Source organism: Chroicocephalus ridibundus, chromosome 3, assembly GCF_963924245.1.
Source record: "Chroicocephalus ridibundus chromosome 3, bChrRid1.1, whole genome shotgun sequence".
NCBI classification, from domain to species: domain Eukaryota; kingdom Metazoa; phylum Chordata; class Aves; order Charadriiformes; family Laridae; genus Chroicocephalus; species Chroicocephalus ridibundus.
This window is the reverse complement of record NC_086286.1, coordinates 80,741,485-80,761,202: the sequence shown is the minus strand read 5'-3', so window position 1 is coordinate 80,761,202 and position 19,718 is coordinate 80,741,485. Positions and strand designations below refer to the sequence as shown.

At 41.9% G+C, this 19,718-nt stretch overlaps 1 protein-coding gene across 1 annotated transcript in view; it reads right to left on the bottom strand.

The window, feature by feature from the left end:
• PREP (prolyl endopeptidase) overlaps window positions 1–15,448 on the bottom strand; it is a 96,216-nt gene extending 80,768 nt beyond the window's left edge. The window contains exons 1-5 of the mRNA XM_063329866.1: window positions 15,219–15,448; window positions 13,867–13,941; window positions 6,946–7,079; window positions 3,826–3,956; window positions 444–653 (exon numbers count right to left, since the gene is read on the bottom strand). Coding sequence (XP_063185936.1) covers window positions 444–653; window positions 3,826–3,956; window positions 6,946–7,079; window positions 13,867–13,941; window positions 15,219–15,422 — 754 coding nt within the window. The 5' untranslated portion in view covers window positions 15,423–15,448. The remainder of the gene's footprint in view (window positions 1–443; window positions 654–3,825; window positions 3,957–6,945; window positions 7,080–13,866; window positions 13,942–15,218) is intronic.
• Between the last annotated feature and the right edge of the window lie 4,270 nt (window positions 15,449–19,718).

Sequence of the window (19,718 nt, the reverse complement as noted above, 5' to 3'; positions counted from 1 at the left end):
TGTTTTGCTAACATAAACATTTTGTGTTGCTGTGCTGTGAACCACAGATGAATTAATCTGGTTGAATAACAAAAAACATATGCCCCAGATTGCTATCCATCAGGTCAGCCTCCCAAGCCAGTTCACCTACGCCCACACAAATGCATAAGCAGAAGAGATCTAAGTAAGCTGTCACCAGACACCAAATTTCACCCAATAACACCCTGTATGAAAGCTAAGTAAATCATTGCAGAAATAAGGAAAAGGAGCAACAAACCTTTAAGAGAAAGACAGGGACGCGCGGACATGAGGATACTCACACTGAGTATAGGTTTTGATCATACAAGACATAATCTGGTATCTGTTTGTATAAACTAATATAGCTAGTTATTTCAGTATAAACTAATAGAGCTAATTACTTGTTTTGCTTCCACATAGCATGCAATTAGTACAGCTATACTTACCATCACTTTTCCCATCCTGTTTTGGATAGCAGTTATAGAACATGCCTTTTCCATCATGGGTCCATGCCATGCAACTGAATTTAACTCTCTCCAGTGTATCTGGAAGATCTTCAGGACCTTCTACTTTCATAAACTTGATAGTAACCCAATCAGAGCCACTAGAACTCAGGCCATACGCAAAGTGTTCACCATCTTCACTGAATGCATAACCTAGGATATTGGAATCAAACAAGATGAAGTAAGAACCAGCACAAAGAATCAATATTTTCAAAAACAGTGTTTGTTATTTGTCCATGCAGATTTTTATTATCTACTACACACTAGCCAAGCCCCAACAAAAGAGAGGTGAAATTGTGAAAACAGTTAGAAAAACCATGTTCGCTAAACACTGAGAAGAGGGTTTATTTTCTAAAAGACAGCGCAAGCAACAACACCTGCTATCATTTGGGATTCACGGCACCTCTCCAGTCTCTGTGGATTTCTCAAGTAGTTCACAGATCTGAGTTTAGGCACGTATACTCAGGAAGTATGTTCAGTAACATTGCTTATGCTCAACATATGAATTATGAATTGAGTAATAATTCTTCTACTTCCCTAAGTTTGGAGGGAAGAAGTGGAGACTGACAATGCACACAGGTAGAGAACTTAAAAAGTGAGATTTTAAGAAAGAAAGAGTACCAAAGAAGTCAACAGAAACTGAGATGCAAGTAATGCATCCTGAAATAAAGCAAGCACCATTTCAACATTGGAGTCACTGAAACTAGATCCTGCAAAGCCATGAAAACTGAAGTAACCGGAAAAATTTCCCACTATGGATCAGTCACCGGTACTCTCAGCTAAGACCTTGGATATTTATGTCACTCTACCCAAACTGTGAGGAAAACATGCTTCTGAAAAAAATTCAGAAGAGCTTCCATCATAGTTGATAAGGATCAATTTCACTCTTGCAAGTCAACTCAAGGAATAGACTGAATTATCATAGGCCTGAAAGTAATTACTGAAAAAAAACACACAAAAAAGTCGCATTTCGTAGAAATTGCAGGTTTGGTAAGGACTACCAAGATGATTAGGGGACTGGAACATCTCTCTTATGAGGAAAGACTGAGGGATTTGGGTCTCTTCAGTCTGGAAAAAAGACAGCTGAGGGGGGACCTTATCAACACTTATAAACACTTAAAGGGTGGGTGTCAGGAGGATGGGGCCAGGCTCTTTTCAGTTGTGCCCAGTGATCAGACAAGAGGTAACGGGCACAAACTTGCACACAGGAAGTTCCACCTAAACAGGACAAGGAGTTTCTTTACCCTGAGGGTGGCAGAGCACTGGAACAGGCTGCCCAGAGAGGTGGTGGAGTCTCCATCTCTGGACACATTCAAAACCTGCCTGGACGCGTTCCTGTGCAACCTGCTCTGGGTGACCCTGCTCTGGTAGGGGGGTTAGACTAGATGATCTCCAGAGGTCCCTTCCAACCCCTACCATTCTGTGATTCTGTGAGAGGCACCACTATGCTACCCTAACATAGTCTCCCCAATAAGAACATAAGAGTGGCCATTCTGATTCAGAACAAGGTTACATCTAGCTGTCCTCAGGAGTAACCACAACGAGATGCCAACAGGGAGAAGAACAATACAAGCACATGTAATAGTTCCTTCAAGTATTCTTACAACCTCTGACCATTTTTAGCTTAGGAGACTTCTTTTCCATTAAGTAGTTCATTAATAATCTTCAATGCCTCCCTCCTCCTTAATCTCGTCCAGCTCGCCTTTGAACAGTAAGTTTTTTTCACCACCAACATCCACTGGTAAGGGGTTCTACAAAACTACTTCTTGACGGATGAACCATCACCTTCTTTTGTTTGCTTTGGACTCAACTCCCACTGCCTTCATTTGATATCCCCTCATTCCTGTAATAGAAAAAATGATGACTAACCAATCCCTATTCGCTCTCTCCATGCGACTGCACGCCACAAATGATTCTGTAGACCTTTACTATACCCCTGCTAAATTGTCCATTTTCCAAGCTGATTGATTTGGGCACACTCAATTGTTTCTGACATTTGCTCTATAACCCTCATTGTTCCTACTGCCCTCCTCTGAACTGTATTTCAGAGACCCTTTTGAGCTGACGGTACTGGAACTATATTTAGTATTCAATGCTACTGTATAAACCCCTGGGTTGGTAATGTAATGGTATTTTCTGTTTAGTTCTCTATTTTCCATTCAGATATTCAATGTGCTTGTTTGGCTGCTACCAAGAACCACGCTGATGTTTTCTTGGAACTATCTATTACAGCCTAAGAATTGCTCCCAAGTGGTCATGGTTAGCTCAGAGACCATTCCATCCATTCCTCTACAAATGAGGTTAGGAGTGTTTGTCCCCTGTGCATCACTTAATTTACCTGCACAGAGACTTTTATCTGTTAAATTATTGCCCACTCACTATCAACAAGGTCTTCCTGCAGCTCTTCAGCCATTCTTCAGCCTTTACCTGGAATAACTTTGTACTGTCACCAAACTCTGCTACCTCAATGCTCACTCCTTTTTCTAATGTACTGAACACACTGTGCAGTGCAAGTCCTAGCATAGTCCCACACAGAATGCTACTGGTGATTTCCTGTCCCTGCCTTTAAACTAATTATCAACATCAGGTGTTTCCCCTCTTGTTCCATGGCTGCTGTTTTTGTAAGTGCATTTGGAAAGAGACTTTGTCATAAGTTTTTTAGAAATACAGAGAGGTTATATGAACAAAATCGCTTTTATCCACGGTTTAAGGCAGGACTTCTCACTAAAAAAAGCCATAGCGATTCTTTTCAACTAGGTCACATTTAAAGAAGCATCCACTAATTCTGTCCTCTGTTTTTATTAACTGGCCTTGAACAGAGTTAAAGGACTTACAGGTCCAAGAGTCTTGCTTCTACAATAAGCCAACAGGGAGTGGGAAAATGGACAGCTAACACAAGTTAAAGCCCTAGTGAACACAAGTAATTTTGTGCTTCTCATAAAAGTTAAAACTATGTTCTTCACAGTCTCTAACTTGCTGGCTTGTGTTAAAGATGCAAAATAAAATTTTAAGATAATTAGTCAATATAAATACATAAACTTTTTTTCGTTGCTATGGACAGCCTCAAGATCTCTTCACGTTTCAGTGGAAACCTGTTATGGAGCTGTGAAAAAAGATGCTGAGAAACTGAACCAAGTTAATTGTGAATACAATGTAGATTCAGAAGTGTTCTTCTGAAACACTATATAAATCCACATATGGCTATTGTGACTTTGATTAAAACAAGCCACTCTAGCCATACTTTTACCGGTGAAAAGTTGGAAACCACTTCTAAACTTCTGCTGAAAACCCAGACTTATTGAGCAGGAACTACTGTCTCACTAACCTCGTAAAGCCACGGTGCCATCATCAGAAAGCTTATTTGGATCAAGAAAAACTTTGGCATCAGCATCCAAGGAGTCTTGTACATATAAAACTCGCTGGTTCTGCAGTCCTGTATTGTAGAAGTGAAAATACCTAACACACACACAAGACGGAAAAACAAGTAGGAAGAACTCAGATTTGCAGTTAGACAAGCAAAAAGAATGTGTATGAGACTGTCATGAAGTGAATAGAAGACAAACACGTAAGGGAAACACAAGCTTCACATTAGAGTAGGAATCATGGCTTCCTCTGTGGCCATCAGGAACTTAACTATCCTCTGTAGGTGCCATTCTCTCCCCCTTAATACATAGCAAGCCCAGATACAAACTTCCAGGCCTCTGAAATGAGAGGAATCTCATCCCACTGTCATACAAATTTTAATGAAGAGACTGTAGAATGCATCCAAAACATCTCTTAAACCTAAAAGCTTCATTTGCCACAGCGCATTTCAAGCAAAGCTAAGTATACTATAAACTCTACATAACTGTCTATGTTAAACAGCTCTGGCAGCCTTAGCATTTTTCTGTTACAAGTATTGGCACAGGTTCTCATCCTTTATGTTCCAAGCTTTGTCATTCACATAGCTGCTTTTAATCTGTATCGGGTGGTAGACAGATGTTCAAATGAAACAGAACTGAAATAGGTTCAACTGTATTTCACAATGTCCCTAAAACTGTGTGTGTTTTGAAAACGTAGGAACACAGAATTACAGAATTCTCATTAGCAAGGGATACTCTTCACATCGTAAGACACTACAGAGCTCAAAGAAATTAATAACTCTGTTCTATGCAATTCATAAGCCTTCACAGGACTTCTAAGTTTTACTACACAAACCCGTGACTTATAAAAATCAAACAGCAGCTTCACCTGGAGGGGCAGGGGAATTAATGGGGTAATGTTCAACCTAAACATAAGTTCATATATTCCCTAAGGCTGTCCAGTACTTGGACACAAGCATGGGAACCTGGTAAACCCAGAACAGCGAACTATACTCACAAAGGCCTGGCTAACAATCTGAAGTAGCAATATGTTCAAAAACTGATGATAATATTCAGTAAGTGACAAAAATCGAACGATTCAAAGGAACAGGAGAAAAAGATTTGTAATTTTCTGTTTGACTATGCATTTTCTAGCCAATTTCACCTCTGCAATGCTGGGCAATAAACTGGGAAGCAAAGGTCAAATAATGTGGCAGACCACCTCCCTGGGCACTCTTCCTTTCTGCAGATTCTACAGAACAGCTCTTCAGACACTGTCCTTTAGCAGCTATTCTTCGGCAGAAAACTGGAGTAATGAAATTGAAGAATTTCTAAGTGTCATGGGAAGTTTAGATAGTTCTTCAAATAGAAGAGCTTCCGCACCCCACACCCTTTACTAAGTGTTACTTCGTAGAGCCCTCTTGCTCTCCTCAAATGCCATAATAAATGGGGGGGGGGGGGGAGGGGTATGATTTTTAAACCACTGTGATTTAAGTTCAGCACATGCCAAGGAATAGTGTTAACACTCAGAAAAAACTAAAAAGACATCTATCAAAAATCAAAGTAAAGTGTCATAACTTAAAGCACATTAAGCTTTAAATATTCTTCTGGAGAACAGTCAGCTGCATCAAATCAAGTCTTTTTATCTCTAGTGGAGACTGAGTGCTACAAGCACTTCTGCAACATCAAGCCTTACCAGCATTGAAAATAACCACAACCAGGCAAGTTTGCACTGCACAGGGAGAATGGACCAGAGAATCCGGAGCAGTCACTGACCAGGCCTGCTCCAGAATAAGATTCAGCACAGCTGAATCACATACAAACCAATAAGCCTTGCCTGAATTGCTCAACAAGTCTTATTTCCCCAGATGCAGCACTATCCTAAACAGCTAGACTACTTCTGGGCTTAAACGTCATGCCTCTATACATTGACATGCTGTACCACATCAGTGACAACTTACATCAGCATCAGCTTGGGTTCACACCCAACAATATACTTCTGCAAAAACCCACATAGTACAGACTTTCCCCCTCTTAGTAACAAGTATCCACACCCTCCTCACAGCACAGGACAGATAACTAAAGTGTAGCAGATGTCCCTCAATATCTGTCCAGAAATCTTAAGGCAATGAGACATCTTCTGTTCTTTCCTGTGGATGACAGTGAAAAACATATCTGGTATATCTGGGTGCCCACTCAATAAGGACCAAACAAATTGAAAATACCGAAGACGACTATTTGCGTTTCCCATGATTAAAAATGGGTGGTTGTTTGCACTACCTCTTTTTCAACTACTAAACTAATCTTTAGATGTTACTAAGTTAACCATCAGTTTCATCCCTTTACTCCCTTTTTCTAGGGGATTGACTGTATTTCTGAAAGAGGTCACATAGAAGTGAGTAGCAGCTGCAGTCTCCAGACATTGGGTAAGCTACAGAAGCACCACCTCTTTACTAGCCACAGAATTAAAACAGGGATACTAGTAGGCTAGGTATTAGCATACAGCAGGATTTCTTTATTTCTTAGAAGACATATCTTTTTGCATCAGTTGCTTTAAGTCCACCAAATAATTTTTCCCCAATCCCCTGCATATACAGGAGCCATTTTTCACATGGGAATTCCCACTGCTTTTCACTGGCTATGACTAAACAAAAATTCTACCAGGTGCTCAAAGTATAACCAACATACAAGCAGTATTTTAGTAAATATTTAGAACAACATGCACATGAGACTTGTGCTATTTTCAGGCTGAGGTACCTTTAACTACACTGACAGTGACCAACCCTGAAAGAATGTTCTCAAAATTTTACTTTTACAACAGTTATTCTGCAAAAGTTGTCTGAGTTTCGATAAACTCACAGTTTTTCCTATAAAAAGAAAAGACGACAAAAGAACAAAAAGATAATGTGACTGGGAACTGGAAACAGTCAAGCACCTTGTGCTCTGCATCATGTAACCATACATATTAACATTGGCTTACCCTTCCTACTTCCCAGCTATAAAGGAGTAAATGCAAATATAATTTATAATTCATTTTCCTAACTAGTAGTTGCTTTTGACCTGCTTCACATTCATCACAACCTACAACAACATTCCACACATACCTTTTTCCTTTCTTGAAGTGGCAACTGTACTTAGGATAATCGTAGAGTTCAGTCATTCGTTCTTTGAATAGTCCTCTGACAGGACACTGCTCGAGAAAGGGTACTGTAAGCTTGTTCTGGGCCTCCACAAATGCCTGAAAGAAAACAATACCCCCAAAAAAAGACATGAACTCAATCAGGAATGCATATTTCCTAAAGGAAGCACTATTTTCTGAAGCAATGCGTCACAAACATCTTTCCCCCTATACAGGTTGTGTAGTGTCACACCTGCAGAGTCTTACATACTTATTTGCATTATGCCACAATACTGCAGAAAAACTGACATTATCTCTTGAATAAAGTCTCTCCAGGGCACACGTTGGGATAACCTGCCGTTTGGCCAAAGACAAGTCAGATTCCTGCCATTCCCCTTAAAAAAAAAAAACCAACCCAAATCTCATGCTTTTAAAAACTCTCCTTATACTTGCTTAAATGGCATAGAAAAGCTAACTTACAGTACATACCTAGGAAATACCATCTTCCCTTTCTTCCCTACATGATACTCCAGTACTCTATGATAAATAAATTAGGAAATGGATAAAGAACAGAGTCCCTTTTGCCCACAGACAGCACTATCATTTCAGGCGCTGCGAAGGGCTGGAAGATGATACAAAACGTCATGTGCACCATCTGTTCATCCTATTAACATAACACACAGGATTAGTCCCAGACAGTATTTCTTGGAAAGGACAAAGAACTGTCCACAGATCAGTTCTTAGTTACAAAGGGCAAGAATACCTAATCTTTGAGAAGAGAACTTTGAGGAGTCTGTTTTCTTTAAAACACTCCACCTCCCAGACACAAACACTTAAGGACAGTGGCCAAAACCATTACCACTCCAGCTGTTTGTCAGAGGCTGCCGCTGCCACAGCATGCATGGAAAAAATGGTGCTCTGTTGGTGTTTCACCATCCCTATTTATAGCACAGTACATTAACATAAAATTAATACCTAAGCATCTTAAGATGAATCACAGCTGCTAAAAAGCAGACATGCAGGCTTTTCTGTCTCTAACACGGAGTAGGAAGGACAGGACACAGTGTATGTGGCCATAATTCACAGCCAGATGCGGCAGCGATGGCTGCAGTATCACTCTCGGACCCCAGTCTCTCACCTCCAGCTTGACACTCTGTCCACTCATCTCTTGCTTGCACAGGTCTCTTTCCCAGTTGCTTTGAAAGAGGCTATTGTTTCTACCTGTCCGGAATCTGTCACACAGCAAACAGATTGACTCATGATAACATCTACACTTCACCACACCGCACAATGCACAGGAAAAGCAGGGCTACAATCCCTATTTTGCAACTTGTTCACAATTCTTCAGAAAAGTCAGATGCTGTACAGAGTACCTGGCATACATTTACCAAGTGCTATCAATGTTTACTCATTTATTAATTCTTCAGCAGAAAAAGAGGAAAGAATAGAACATAAAACTCTTTCAGCAGCATTTTACAGACATTTCACATGGTGAGAAGTGAGCACATGGGGCAAGTAGAGACACACACTCTCTCCCATTTGCGTCGCTGACACAGCAGTACATAGCCAAGAGCTGCATTACCTGCCAAAATGTGTTTTCAGAGACTTGTCAGGCCAAAAGGTAAAGGAGAAAAAGCATTAATTATGGTCAGTCTCCACTTAAGAAATATTTGTTCATGCCTAACAAACCATGCAGAAACTGATAAGCTTTAAACATCTGAGTGCAAAATTAGTAATGCTCTAAGAACACTTGGCTAAGTCCTGAAACATACTAGTTTAAGAACACATGGGCTGGTTACACACAAGTCACCACTCAAAGATGACACAAGAAAGCAAGCACTACAGCACCAAAAAGGAACAGATACAGAAGGCTAACAATGACGACTTCTGGACCTTTACTCAAAATTTTAGACTCTATGTACCACCAAGAATACATAGTCATGAAACAATCCCATGAAAAAAGGGAAAGAGGTGAAGGCATTGCCAAGGGAAGGCCATTTTTTGCTTCTGTTCCCCCTTTGAGAATCATACTGGCACAGATAGCTTTAACATCCAGCACAGCAGCACAGCACATCCCAGTGGCAAGTCAAAATGCCACGCAGCCTTCACATCATACCGCTATAATCGTTCCCCCTCATCAAATGATGAAAAGAACTTAAATCAAATCTTCCCAAGAATTATGTGTATCTGAATTTTGTTTTCTCTAAATGGAAATACATGAATTTCAAAGACCACATACAGAAAAATCTAGACAGCACATGCTATGCAAATAAACTAACTACTCAAAGTGCTGTGACATTTTCAGAGAAAAGATGTCTTATAAAAACATGTATAAAACAATCCATTGTATTATATGGGCAAAAGCACTTTTCAGTTGCATTTAGTGGACAGAAACTGTCACGCGTCTTTGTTTTAGCTATCAATAACACAGCCAAAATGGTAACGTTGCAGTGAGGGTATACTAGAACTGTGCATTACTCACTTTTAACTGCGCAGTCACATCTTACCACATCTGCTTTCGTTACTGGTATTCAAAGAGGAGACACAAAGTTTTATTTACAAGCATTAGTTGCACAAGAGGATGCTTATATACTAACTTGCACTCACAACTGAATCACTAATATTTTGCTTTTGCGGGAACTTAATGTATCTTTCCCATTTCCACTTAGTATGCACCAAAAATTCCAAGACTATTTGTAAAAGGGAATGCCTATCTGCTATCTGAAAAAGCAGGTAGGAATTACAGGTTTTTGAAAGAGTTCCACCGAGAAGAATCCAGTCCAGTTTGGAAACTCTCTGTTCTTAAACTTTTGAGCACAAGGTTGCACTCATGTTCAAAAAGCAATAAATAATTGAAATATTGCTCTAGGTAAAGTACAGGAACAGATGTCAACAGAAACTCTCATGGTAAACAACTCCATCCACCACACTGAGCTGAACAGATGCCACCCGGGCTATATGGCTAACAGTAACTCTGTACGTCTTGATGAGACTATAAAGAAAGATTCTTATTTTACCCGTAGAAATGTACATGTGACAATCTATCATAAGCCTTGAACCAGACCAGAATTTGCTAGCAGAAGAAAAGATAGAATAAGGGTCCAAGTAAGGCACATGCTTATGGGTACCTCAGAAAAATACAGTAATTTGAAAAGCAAAAGAATTTCTAAAGTGTTATACTAAGACTAGAGATGTTCTACTTGAGGCTGAAGTGTCTGACCATTATTTGAGCAGGCCAATTGCTATTTAAAAAAAAAAAAAGTATAACTAAGTTTCACCTAAAACACACATGCCACAACATTTTTTAACCATGCTTTGTTACAGCAGCTTTCTACATGCCGCTAAGCTATTCTCTCAAGATAATGATTCCCACTCACAGTATACTTTCCAAGAAGTCCTAGGACAGAAATGGTTTCAACATTACCAGTCTTTGTTATTAATCTGTAAAGTATTTACAGTTTGTTTAATAGCTACCCCCAAAATCTTCATACATATCTTCTCAGTAAAATGTAGTTCAGTGCAACTCCTGTAAGAGGGCACGTGCTTTTTTTAATTATTTTTAAATATTACAAAATAAAACTGAGCAGACAACTGGTGGCTTACCTCTTAACATTTACCTTAATATTTATCAAAGAAAAATTCAAAGTGCAATTGGAAATTTATCAAAACATGTGAATGAAACACTGATCTATTATAACTACAAATCCACTTAATTGCAGTTGAGAGTTTCAGTTCTAGCCTTAATCCAAACATACATCTATTCGTAACACCACAACTCAACTGCGTATCGTAAATGATCCCTGGTCTTTCATCCCTTGTCCATCACTCATGTCTGAAACAAGCTACACGTTACTGCCTGCACTCCCAGTCAGTTAAGGTACCGCATATGACTGACATACTGACTGACTTACAGTAGCAAAAGCCTTTCCTGGAGTCTAAAAAAGAGCTTATTTCCCACAAAGTGTAAAAACAAACCAAGAAGCTGAGAAGTCCAACCATGCCAAGCCCATGACGCCAGTAGAAGTGTGGTTTTGCAGTTGTGGCCTATGTCATCACCAGAAGCATTTCACTGGTGTAGCACATTTCAATTATGCCAGGGATGCTTCCTCAGTCTGTCTTAAAGGTCAACGGCCAAACAGTAGCAGAGCAGGGACCCAGCTTCTGCACTTCCTCTCTCCAAAGTGAGGTAGGAACTTCCCCATCTGACCAGAGGCTCAGTTTTTACTTGTGTACCTGGAGAAGGGAGTTTTGTTTGCTTATAGCTGTGCACGACTTCTCCAAGCACACACAGGGAAAAAAGTCATATAGTAAAGCACATAGATCATGAACATGGAAGTGCACACTTCTTGAACAACTGCTTTTCCATGAGAGACTGAGGATGGGGCTTGATGATGGGCTTAATCATCTCTAAGACTGCACATCTGACAAGAAACAGTCCTGCTCTGTCACCTGCAGATTTCAATAACCTCCTTTTTACAGCAGATATATACACTGCATATGGAATAAGATCATCTTGGTGAACCAACTGAAAAATTTCTAGACCTATTTGACTTTCACCTAATTAAAACTAGGCTATGGGCTGCTAGAAAAGGAAAGATTTCATTCTTGAACCATCTTAGATTCAACTATCATGTGGCCTTGGGGTGACCTAGATTAAGCATGTTGTAAACAGGAACTGAAGAGTGGCTCTTACGCTTCAGATGAGCATGGGTGCCCAAGGAATTCTTCTAGTTCTGTACTTAATATGCAGAAAATTAAAGGTAGACTGTTGTTGGAGATGCACATGGGATATTTTTACTTTTTCCCCAAAACAAATGGAGGTTTGGGATATTAAGGAGTACATAGAGAGCGAGCAACTTGGAGGAAGAATGGGAAGGACACAGGTCTCAAGATCAGTGACTTGAACGCTTGAAAAGTCTACAAAGCACGCTCCAAATTCTCGCTGAAGCATGCACAGTCATTCAATCGCCTCTATACCACTGTCTGGTTATTCTTTGATCTAGTTGGTGCAGAATGGCTATTCTGCGTGAGTCCTGCACACTATCTCAAGAACTTGGAGATAAAACTATTAAGAAAAGCTAGCAAGAAAGAGCAGCCATCAGCAACCTCTGCTGCAGAGCAAAAAAACTGAATGATAAAGCAGATGAAAGGAGTTTAGCACTTCAAGACCAATTTTTTCTGACCTCTTCTATGAAACAGGTAGAACCGCAAAATATTTTTAATTCCCTTTGTTCAGTAACCCCTGGAACTTTGGAAAAAGATGGCATACTCACATACTTACATGCACAGGAACTCTCTCCACTCTTTGCATCATACTACTACTGCACTGCAAAATTCTGTCAAGGCATGTGTTTTTTAGAGTGTAGGCAAGACTGAACAGCATTTTCATTACACCAATGTGACATCTTGTGTCTGGGCTGCTGCATTTTTATGAGGATGTTTTAATTCCACATTCCTGATTTTTCCTACAACCTCTGGAGAATGAAATTCACCCACCTTCAATTGCTCTTACCCAACCTGTTCACAGTATGTGGCAAGAACATTCAACACAGGGAAACAAAAAGGTCAAGTCCTGGCATTTTCCTCAATCCCAACTCTTCCACAGGATCCTTAAAACCACTTTAATAGGTATTTGTAAGGCCTCTATAAAAGAAAGACATAACCGTATCTCCCCACGCATATATCCCTCTGAATTTGGCACAAAACTATCCTATGTGTACCGTTTCTTAAGGATGCCAGAATCAAGAAAAAAAAATACTCCCAATTTACTAATTATCTAATTTTCAATGTTAACACCCATGGCAGAGTTTTTCATTAAAACCTGATCTGAAATGAACCTTTTTAATCCACATGTACCTTTATACATGCCCATAGATTTGTAATTAGAGAATGGGATCCTAACTGTATATGTTTTATCTTGCTCTTGACAATTACAGTAAGTTCTAGTCAACCATCCTCTAGCTCATCAAGATGTATTATATAGGCACATACATGAGAGAACCTTGAAGGAATCTCACGAATGGAAAGCCACCCTGCAAGATTATTTTTAAATGGAGACCCTGCCCTCCATCATTTTTCTGACACAGTCACACAATCTGGTGTCTACATAGACACCACTGTTTTAGATCTGGAATTACAGTTATCACAAAGTTATTATCCATTACAGAGGAACCCCCCTCCACACTGCCACCTACCATTTTCTGGCCATCACCCCCACAACTCCCTATGCCATGAATATCAGAGGAAGCAGCTCACAAGTCATACTTCGTTATATTTCAGGATTCTCTCTCAGCAAGAGACTGGTTCCAGCAGAACAGTCTAGTTATACCACACTGCAGGCTGAAAACCCTGCAACATCTGCAATCTGTAACAAGAGCCAATAACAAAGGCTAACCTCAGGAGGAAAATGTTTGGTTTTTTTTTTTTAAAAAAAGGGTCTTCCCCCCCCCCCCCCCAAAATGCATTCACTCACTTTGTCACTGTACAAAGAAAGCAAGCCAAATGAGTTTTCTTTCTACCCTTAACTGTTTTATTATGGCAATTTCAGATGTACTTAGGACAACAGATACAGTGCTCCAAAATCAGAGTGTTTCTCTTCAGTGTGACACCACCACCTTGAGCATTCAAATTCTCCAGGAAAAATGGGTGCAAAATAAACAAGGCCTTAGTTTTTCAAATTCTGTGATCTAAGTTATACTAAGTTTTCTGGTCTTCCCCCCAGTAACACAAAGGTACAAAATAACAGCATTGCTGCTGGCGCCATAAGATATCATGTGAACTACACCTACACTCACTATGTAAGTATTCAAAAAGTATTGGCAGGTCCTTCAAAAACAGGGCACCCATGCACCTAGTCTATAAAACACAACCATGTCAAAACAGCCATTCCTGTACAAAGAAAGGTTACCTTCGTCTGTTCACTATCGGGATCTTCAAGCCAGCAGTACGGGTCGCTTATTTTACACCCATGGTAATCCAACACCTGAATTTATAGAAGAAAATACTTTATAAAAAGAAAAGAGACAGATGCGCACAAGCAAACTCTATTTATTAAAGAATGATAGTTATCAGTGCTAAAAAGCAAAGAAAGAGAAAAGCAGCACCTTGCTCCCAGGTGAGTTGCTAATATTACCATTCTTTGGTGATGGCACCAAGGCAGCAGCTGCCCTCAGAAAAAACACAAAGCACCAGAGAAATGCAGAACATGAACATAAATTCCTTCCACAAAACGGATTAGTAAAGTAATAATAAAATAAGAAAACCCACAAACAACATCCCCCAAAAACCAAACAACCCCAAACCCAGGTGTTCAAGTCAAATCACAAAACCCAATTACTGGACGCACCCAAAATGTAATTTTTGGCTACACAACCGTCTCTGGTTTAGCCCTCCCTACTATTGCTGCTCACAAACACATGAGTATAGTACATATATAAATTAAAAAAAAAAAAAAAAAAAACAAAAAAACAAAAAAACAACAAACACACAAAAGACTAACGCACGTGGTTGAATTTATCTGCTTCCTTCCTCCGGTACGCAAAATAAGACTACCTGCTGTTAGGAGTTGCGTAGTTCAGCCTTTCATTTTACTATAAAAGCAAATACTTTACTTTTTCCAGTGTTGGCTCAGGTGGGCAAACGTTTTGGTTTAAAAGCGATGTTAGTTCTGTAAATAATTCCTGGGCTGGCGCCTAAAGTGCAGTCCTTTGCGGAAGGAGAAGCAAACCGCACCCGTTTCGGCCAAACTTACGCTGCAACCCTTGCCTACCGAGTTCGGGTTGGAAAGCAAGGAAACAGCCGATCTCACAGATGTGCCGCCACAAAAAAATAAGACTGCTTGTTCCCCTGTGCCGCCCCAGCCCGGTGGAGGCCTGCATTTCCCGCCGCAGTACCGGCAGCTCCGGGCTTCGCACTCCCAGCCCAGCCCGGCCCGGCGGCGAGACCCGCTCCCCGCGGCGGCCCCCCGCCTCAGCCGGGCGGCAGCAGCCCGGCCCCGGCCCTCGGTGCTGGTCCGCCCACAGACACAACGACCAAAAACCCGGCTTCTAACAAGCCCCCAGCACGCGCCGCGGCCCCCGGGACGTTCACAACCTTTAAACGGAGAACGTTGCGCTTTTAACGGCTGAAGCCAAACAAAGCCCCGAAACCCGAGAAAGCGCTAACACACACACACCACCACCCCCGCAGCACCGAGAGCGTGGCGAGAGAGGCCGCCGCCGCCGCCACGGCGGGGCCGCTCCCGGCGAGGGCCGTACTCACAGCGGTCTCGTCGCGGTACACCTCGGGGTACTGGAAGGCCTGCATGCCGGGCGTCGGTGGAGAGCGGCGGGAAGAAGAAGAAGAAAAGGAGGAGGAGGATGAAGCGAGACGCAGAGGCAACCGCAAGGCTGGAGCTGGGGCCGGGGCCGTAGCGGCAACCAGCAGCAGGCGTGCGGCGCGGCCCAGGCGGAGCGGCGCCGCCATACGACCCGCCCACAGCCAAGAGCGGCCCGGCGGCGGCGGGACCAGCCCCACAGCGCCCCCTGCCGGGAGCCGCCGGCACAGGCGCCGGCTGGACGGGACGGGTGAGGCGGGCCGGCGGCTCCGCTCGTCCCTCTTGGCGCACCCTCCTCCGGCGGAGGGGTCTTATTGGAAAACATTAAAAGAAAAAAAAAACGTGGGGTTTTATTATTATTTTTTTTCCCCTCTCGACTCCCCCGTCCACGGGGTGTGGGGAGGGGCTCCGGCCCGAGCTCCCCTCAGCCCTGACTGGAAAACAGCTGCTGTTGCGTGGGTCGGGGCCGGGCCCACCCAGACCTTTAGTGCAATTTCCGTCAAACACGCCTCTCCACAAGCTGCCGGGGGCTGCCCTACACCCGAAAAGCGAAGGCCATGTTGGCCGATGAGGCCCGGTGAGGTCAGCCATTCCAGTGCACCGGCCCACCTGGCTGGCACTCTTCCCGCTCACTGCCGGCCTCACAGGCTCCAGCCCCGCCCCACCCGCTCAGCCGGGTTGGATGAAAGTGCACCCACTGGAGGTGTTTCAGGTGGGTGACTTCAGGCTTTATTTTAGAGTGAGGCCAGGCCTTTATTTTACAATAGGGTTGTCTGGGTCAGAAAATCTTACAACCATTTTTCCTTCCAGGTAGTGACCCAGTAGGCCCCTGTATCACGAAAATCCTGGCAACGTGCAGAGGACGGGTTGTCCTTTGGCTAGCAACGTGGATGAACTGCTTTTCTTCCACGCAGTTGTTGCTTCAGCGTTGCCACCGGCAGCCCTCATCAAGTTGTCACAAGCCTGGGGAGGACGTCACCACTGCTTATACAAGGTAAATCAGTGTGTACATCTGGCGTGTGGCACCAGCTGGAGATAAGGAAGCCTGCATACAGCGGTGTTTAAAAGTTTGATCAGCCCGAAGAGGGTTCACAGGTGCAAATAAAGTAACCACCTGGAATGACAATGATCTAAAACATTTCAGAAATGGCATCAAACATTTATAGTTACCAGCTCAGAAATGTGCCTTGATTGCTTATGCTTAATGAAAAGAGTTGCCATTTTTAATTGGGCATCCTGTGGGGAGGTTGAGGGTTGTATGCATATGAGGAAATAAGCCAACCCCATAATGATCACTGTTACTAAGTGACATAACTGCGTTCTTCAGCTTCATTTACATGCTAAACAACGCCCACGCAGCCTCTTGTCTCTCGTCCTTTCTCTTTTGGTCATTTTTCCTTCTCACCTTGTTTCTCTATTAATCTCCCTTTGCAAGGCTGGAGCACAGCTGCCCACTACGCCTTTTGTTACAGCATTCAAGAACTTGGAACCAGCAAGGTGGTTAATGGCAATGCCTTGACATGCTCGATGCTGATAAAAGCTTGCTAATTATCTGAGCAACTTGCTCAGGTAAATACTGGCAGGCAAAGGCTGCCACATTTCTGTCTAGAGCTTCCCGGACAGAAGTACATGTGTACCTGAATTGGTATCATATGGAGAATGAGCTCAATATGTCTGTAAAGCATTTGACGTGGCTTTGTGCTACACAAACGTGCTGTATGTGCACTGTATGTCTGAGACTTTGGAGTAGTCTCAACTGCAAATTCATCTCATACACAGCAGAGGCCTTGCCTCTCATTCAGAGCTGCAGTTTGCTGGAAGAAGATGTCTTCTTTTTCAGCCTGAAGATGTTGCCTCGGGGTGAATGTATTTTACATTTATGCAGAATTTCTGAACGTTTAGCAGCTCGGTCAGACTTGGAAGCAGCTTTGACTGAGCAGCTGTATATCTAGATATTTCCTGGGCATTTCCGCAGCCTCTCCACAGATCAGGTTCACGCTGTAAAGGCAGCCAAGCTGAAGGGTACTGGAAGTTTGGAGCCGATGTGCTTTACGAAGAGATGTGATCTGCCGGGAGAGGGCAGCCTGACTGCACGCCACGGTTGCAGGCGCGCGTATTTTTTCAGGCTTCGGCAACCTTGTCAATCCAGGGAACTGTAATTCCTGAATGGGCTGGCAAGCATCCAGTAATCACAGTAATTATCCATTACAATACCTTCCAATTCATCCTGGATACAGAGAAGGCGGGAATATACAAAGAAACCCAAGTACATGGTTGTCCAAGATAAGATCTTTGGGCCTGTATTTTACAAGCAGTAATTTTCTTTCAAAGGTGAGCAACAGGGACAGAAAGTGAATTTTCTCTTCACTGTAAATTTCTCCTTTGTCTCTTTAGGAGGATGGCGGGGGGGCGGGGGTGGGGGGGGGAGGCAAGGATCACATGTGCACAACAGCAAAAGAAACAAATCTAAACTGTCTGAATTTTTCTTATCAGAAAAGCAGTTAATACAGATTACATCGTGTCTAAAACACTGCCCAAAACATGTTTTTCTTACCAGGGACCATGCAGCCTCCGTACAAATGAAAGGGAGTGCAGCGTGCAGGCTGTTAACAGAAATACTTTTTATGAAAGGTGTAGCAATCTTCTCTCTTTTTCAGTATGGTTGTTTAACACAAAGTTAAAAGTGCTTAGTGTTAGGACTGTACTGTAACTGAAAATTTGAAGCCTATCTTAATTACTTAGTGTTGTAGCAACAAGAAAATTTTATTAAAATTTTGCGTTTTCTTGGGCCTAACCCAGCAGAGTTCAGGTATGATATTTGCTGAGTTTTGAGGATAAGCTGCTGAGTAAGCAAAAAGTTATCTTCCCATATTAAAAAAAATAAAATTGAAAATCTCTCAGTAGTATTTGTCATCTTATCGCACTCCCATGTTAGCATGAATCTGATCATTTGAAAAACAGATACTGTTCTCTGCTGATATTAATTATACTTCTGCTGATCATCCAGTCATTAGCAAATCTCTTTCAGCTTAGTAAGCGTCTCCACAATGACTCACTGCAAGTAGTGTATTGACTCAGTAGGAAGTGATCTCATCATCCTTGTCAGGGAAGATCTGACAAAAAAATCTAGCAGCAAATTTTGTTTTTACCTTTCCTTTTCATCCTTTCCCCGACCCTACTCCACTATTATGACTTAGCAATGATGGGAGACTTTTCTGAGAAAGAAAGAAGGCAGGTTTGTTCCTTTAGTTCCGTTTTCTTATATATTTTTTAAATTTCATTTACCTAATTGTAAGACAGCAGCTCCGCTGTTCAGACATTTATCAACAGGTGTCAGCAGAACCTCAGTCTTTCACTGTCGTGAGCATGTGCTGAGGTGTACAAATAACTCGAGTTTCAGAGGAATGTGACTAGGAAAGTGTCTGCCCTGCTGGATTTCTATTTTGGAAGCACTGACTCAAGAGCCTAGTCCTCTTGATTTTCAGTGAATCTTTGATTCCTAAATTATGTTCGTCTACTGTACTTATTAATGATGAAAATTGTGTATTGTTTATGGATAATTGAAGGGTTGCTTGTTTTTTGAGATGAATTATGAAGTAACTTACGTAACAAAATACGGTTTTCTTATCTCAGTTACAGAAACTTCTACATGCTGCAGGTCTGGTTGACACTTGAAAGTACAATCAAGCAAAGCATTATTTCATTGTGGTGAATTGCTCTGCACACTTTGGGACAGGATGGGTGCACTGAAGTCAGTGGCATAATGCAGAATCATATTCTATCTTGCCCTGGGGTTGTGCATTGGTGTGCTTACATTCCTGGTGCTGTGAAGTCAATTAAGGAATGTAGGGATGTCCATATGAGGAGTTAGTATGGAACAGCAATTACAAAGTAGTATCTCAAAGTATTTCATCAGGTAGGCAATCTAAACCATGATTATGGTATGATAAACATACCTAAACTGACGTATGAGTATCAACACGCAGATCATAGTATAACTACACCCAATTAAAAATAACTTTTCTTTGAATGAATTTTTTCAGACAGATGAAAGTTAACGTGTTTTAGGTTCACCTTTTCCTTCTGCGTGACTTCCTTTGTGAAGTGAAGAACGAGCAAAATTCTAATCCTAGAAAGGGCTGATGACCAAATTTTTTTTAATTGACACTTTGTTTTTATTCTGCAATTTTTAACTGGTAACAGTTGGCCATTAAAAGAAGGATTTGCCAAATACCAGAGATCACATAGGAAAATCTGAGCCTTCATGTCCCTGGGTAGATAGTTGATACTCAGCTTTCACTGACTTTGCTGTGTTTGTGTCTTTTAATAAGTTATCAGGGAGACCTGCAGTGTTTGCAAGATTAGGTACTGTCTACTTATGCACCAGATCACTGTATGTTCCTAACACCTAGATTATACTTCAGCATTGCTGTAACTGTATCCCA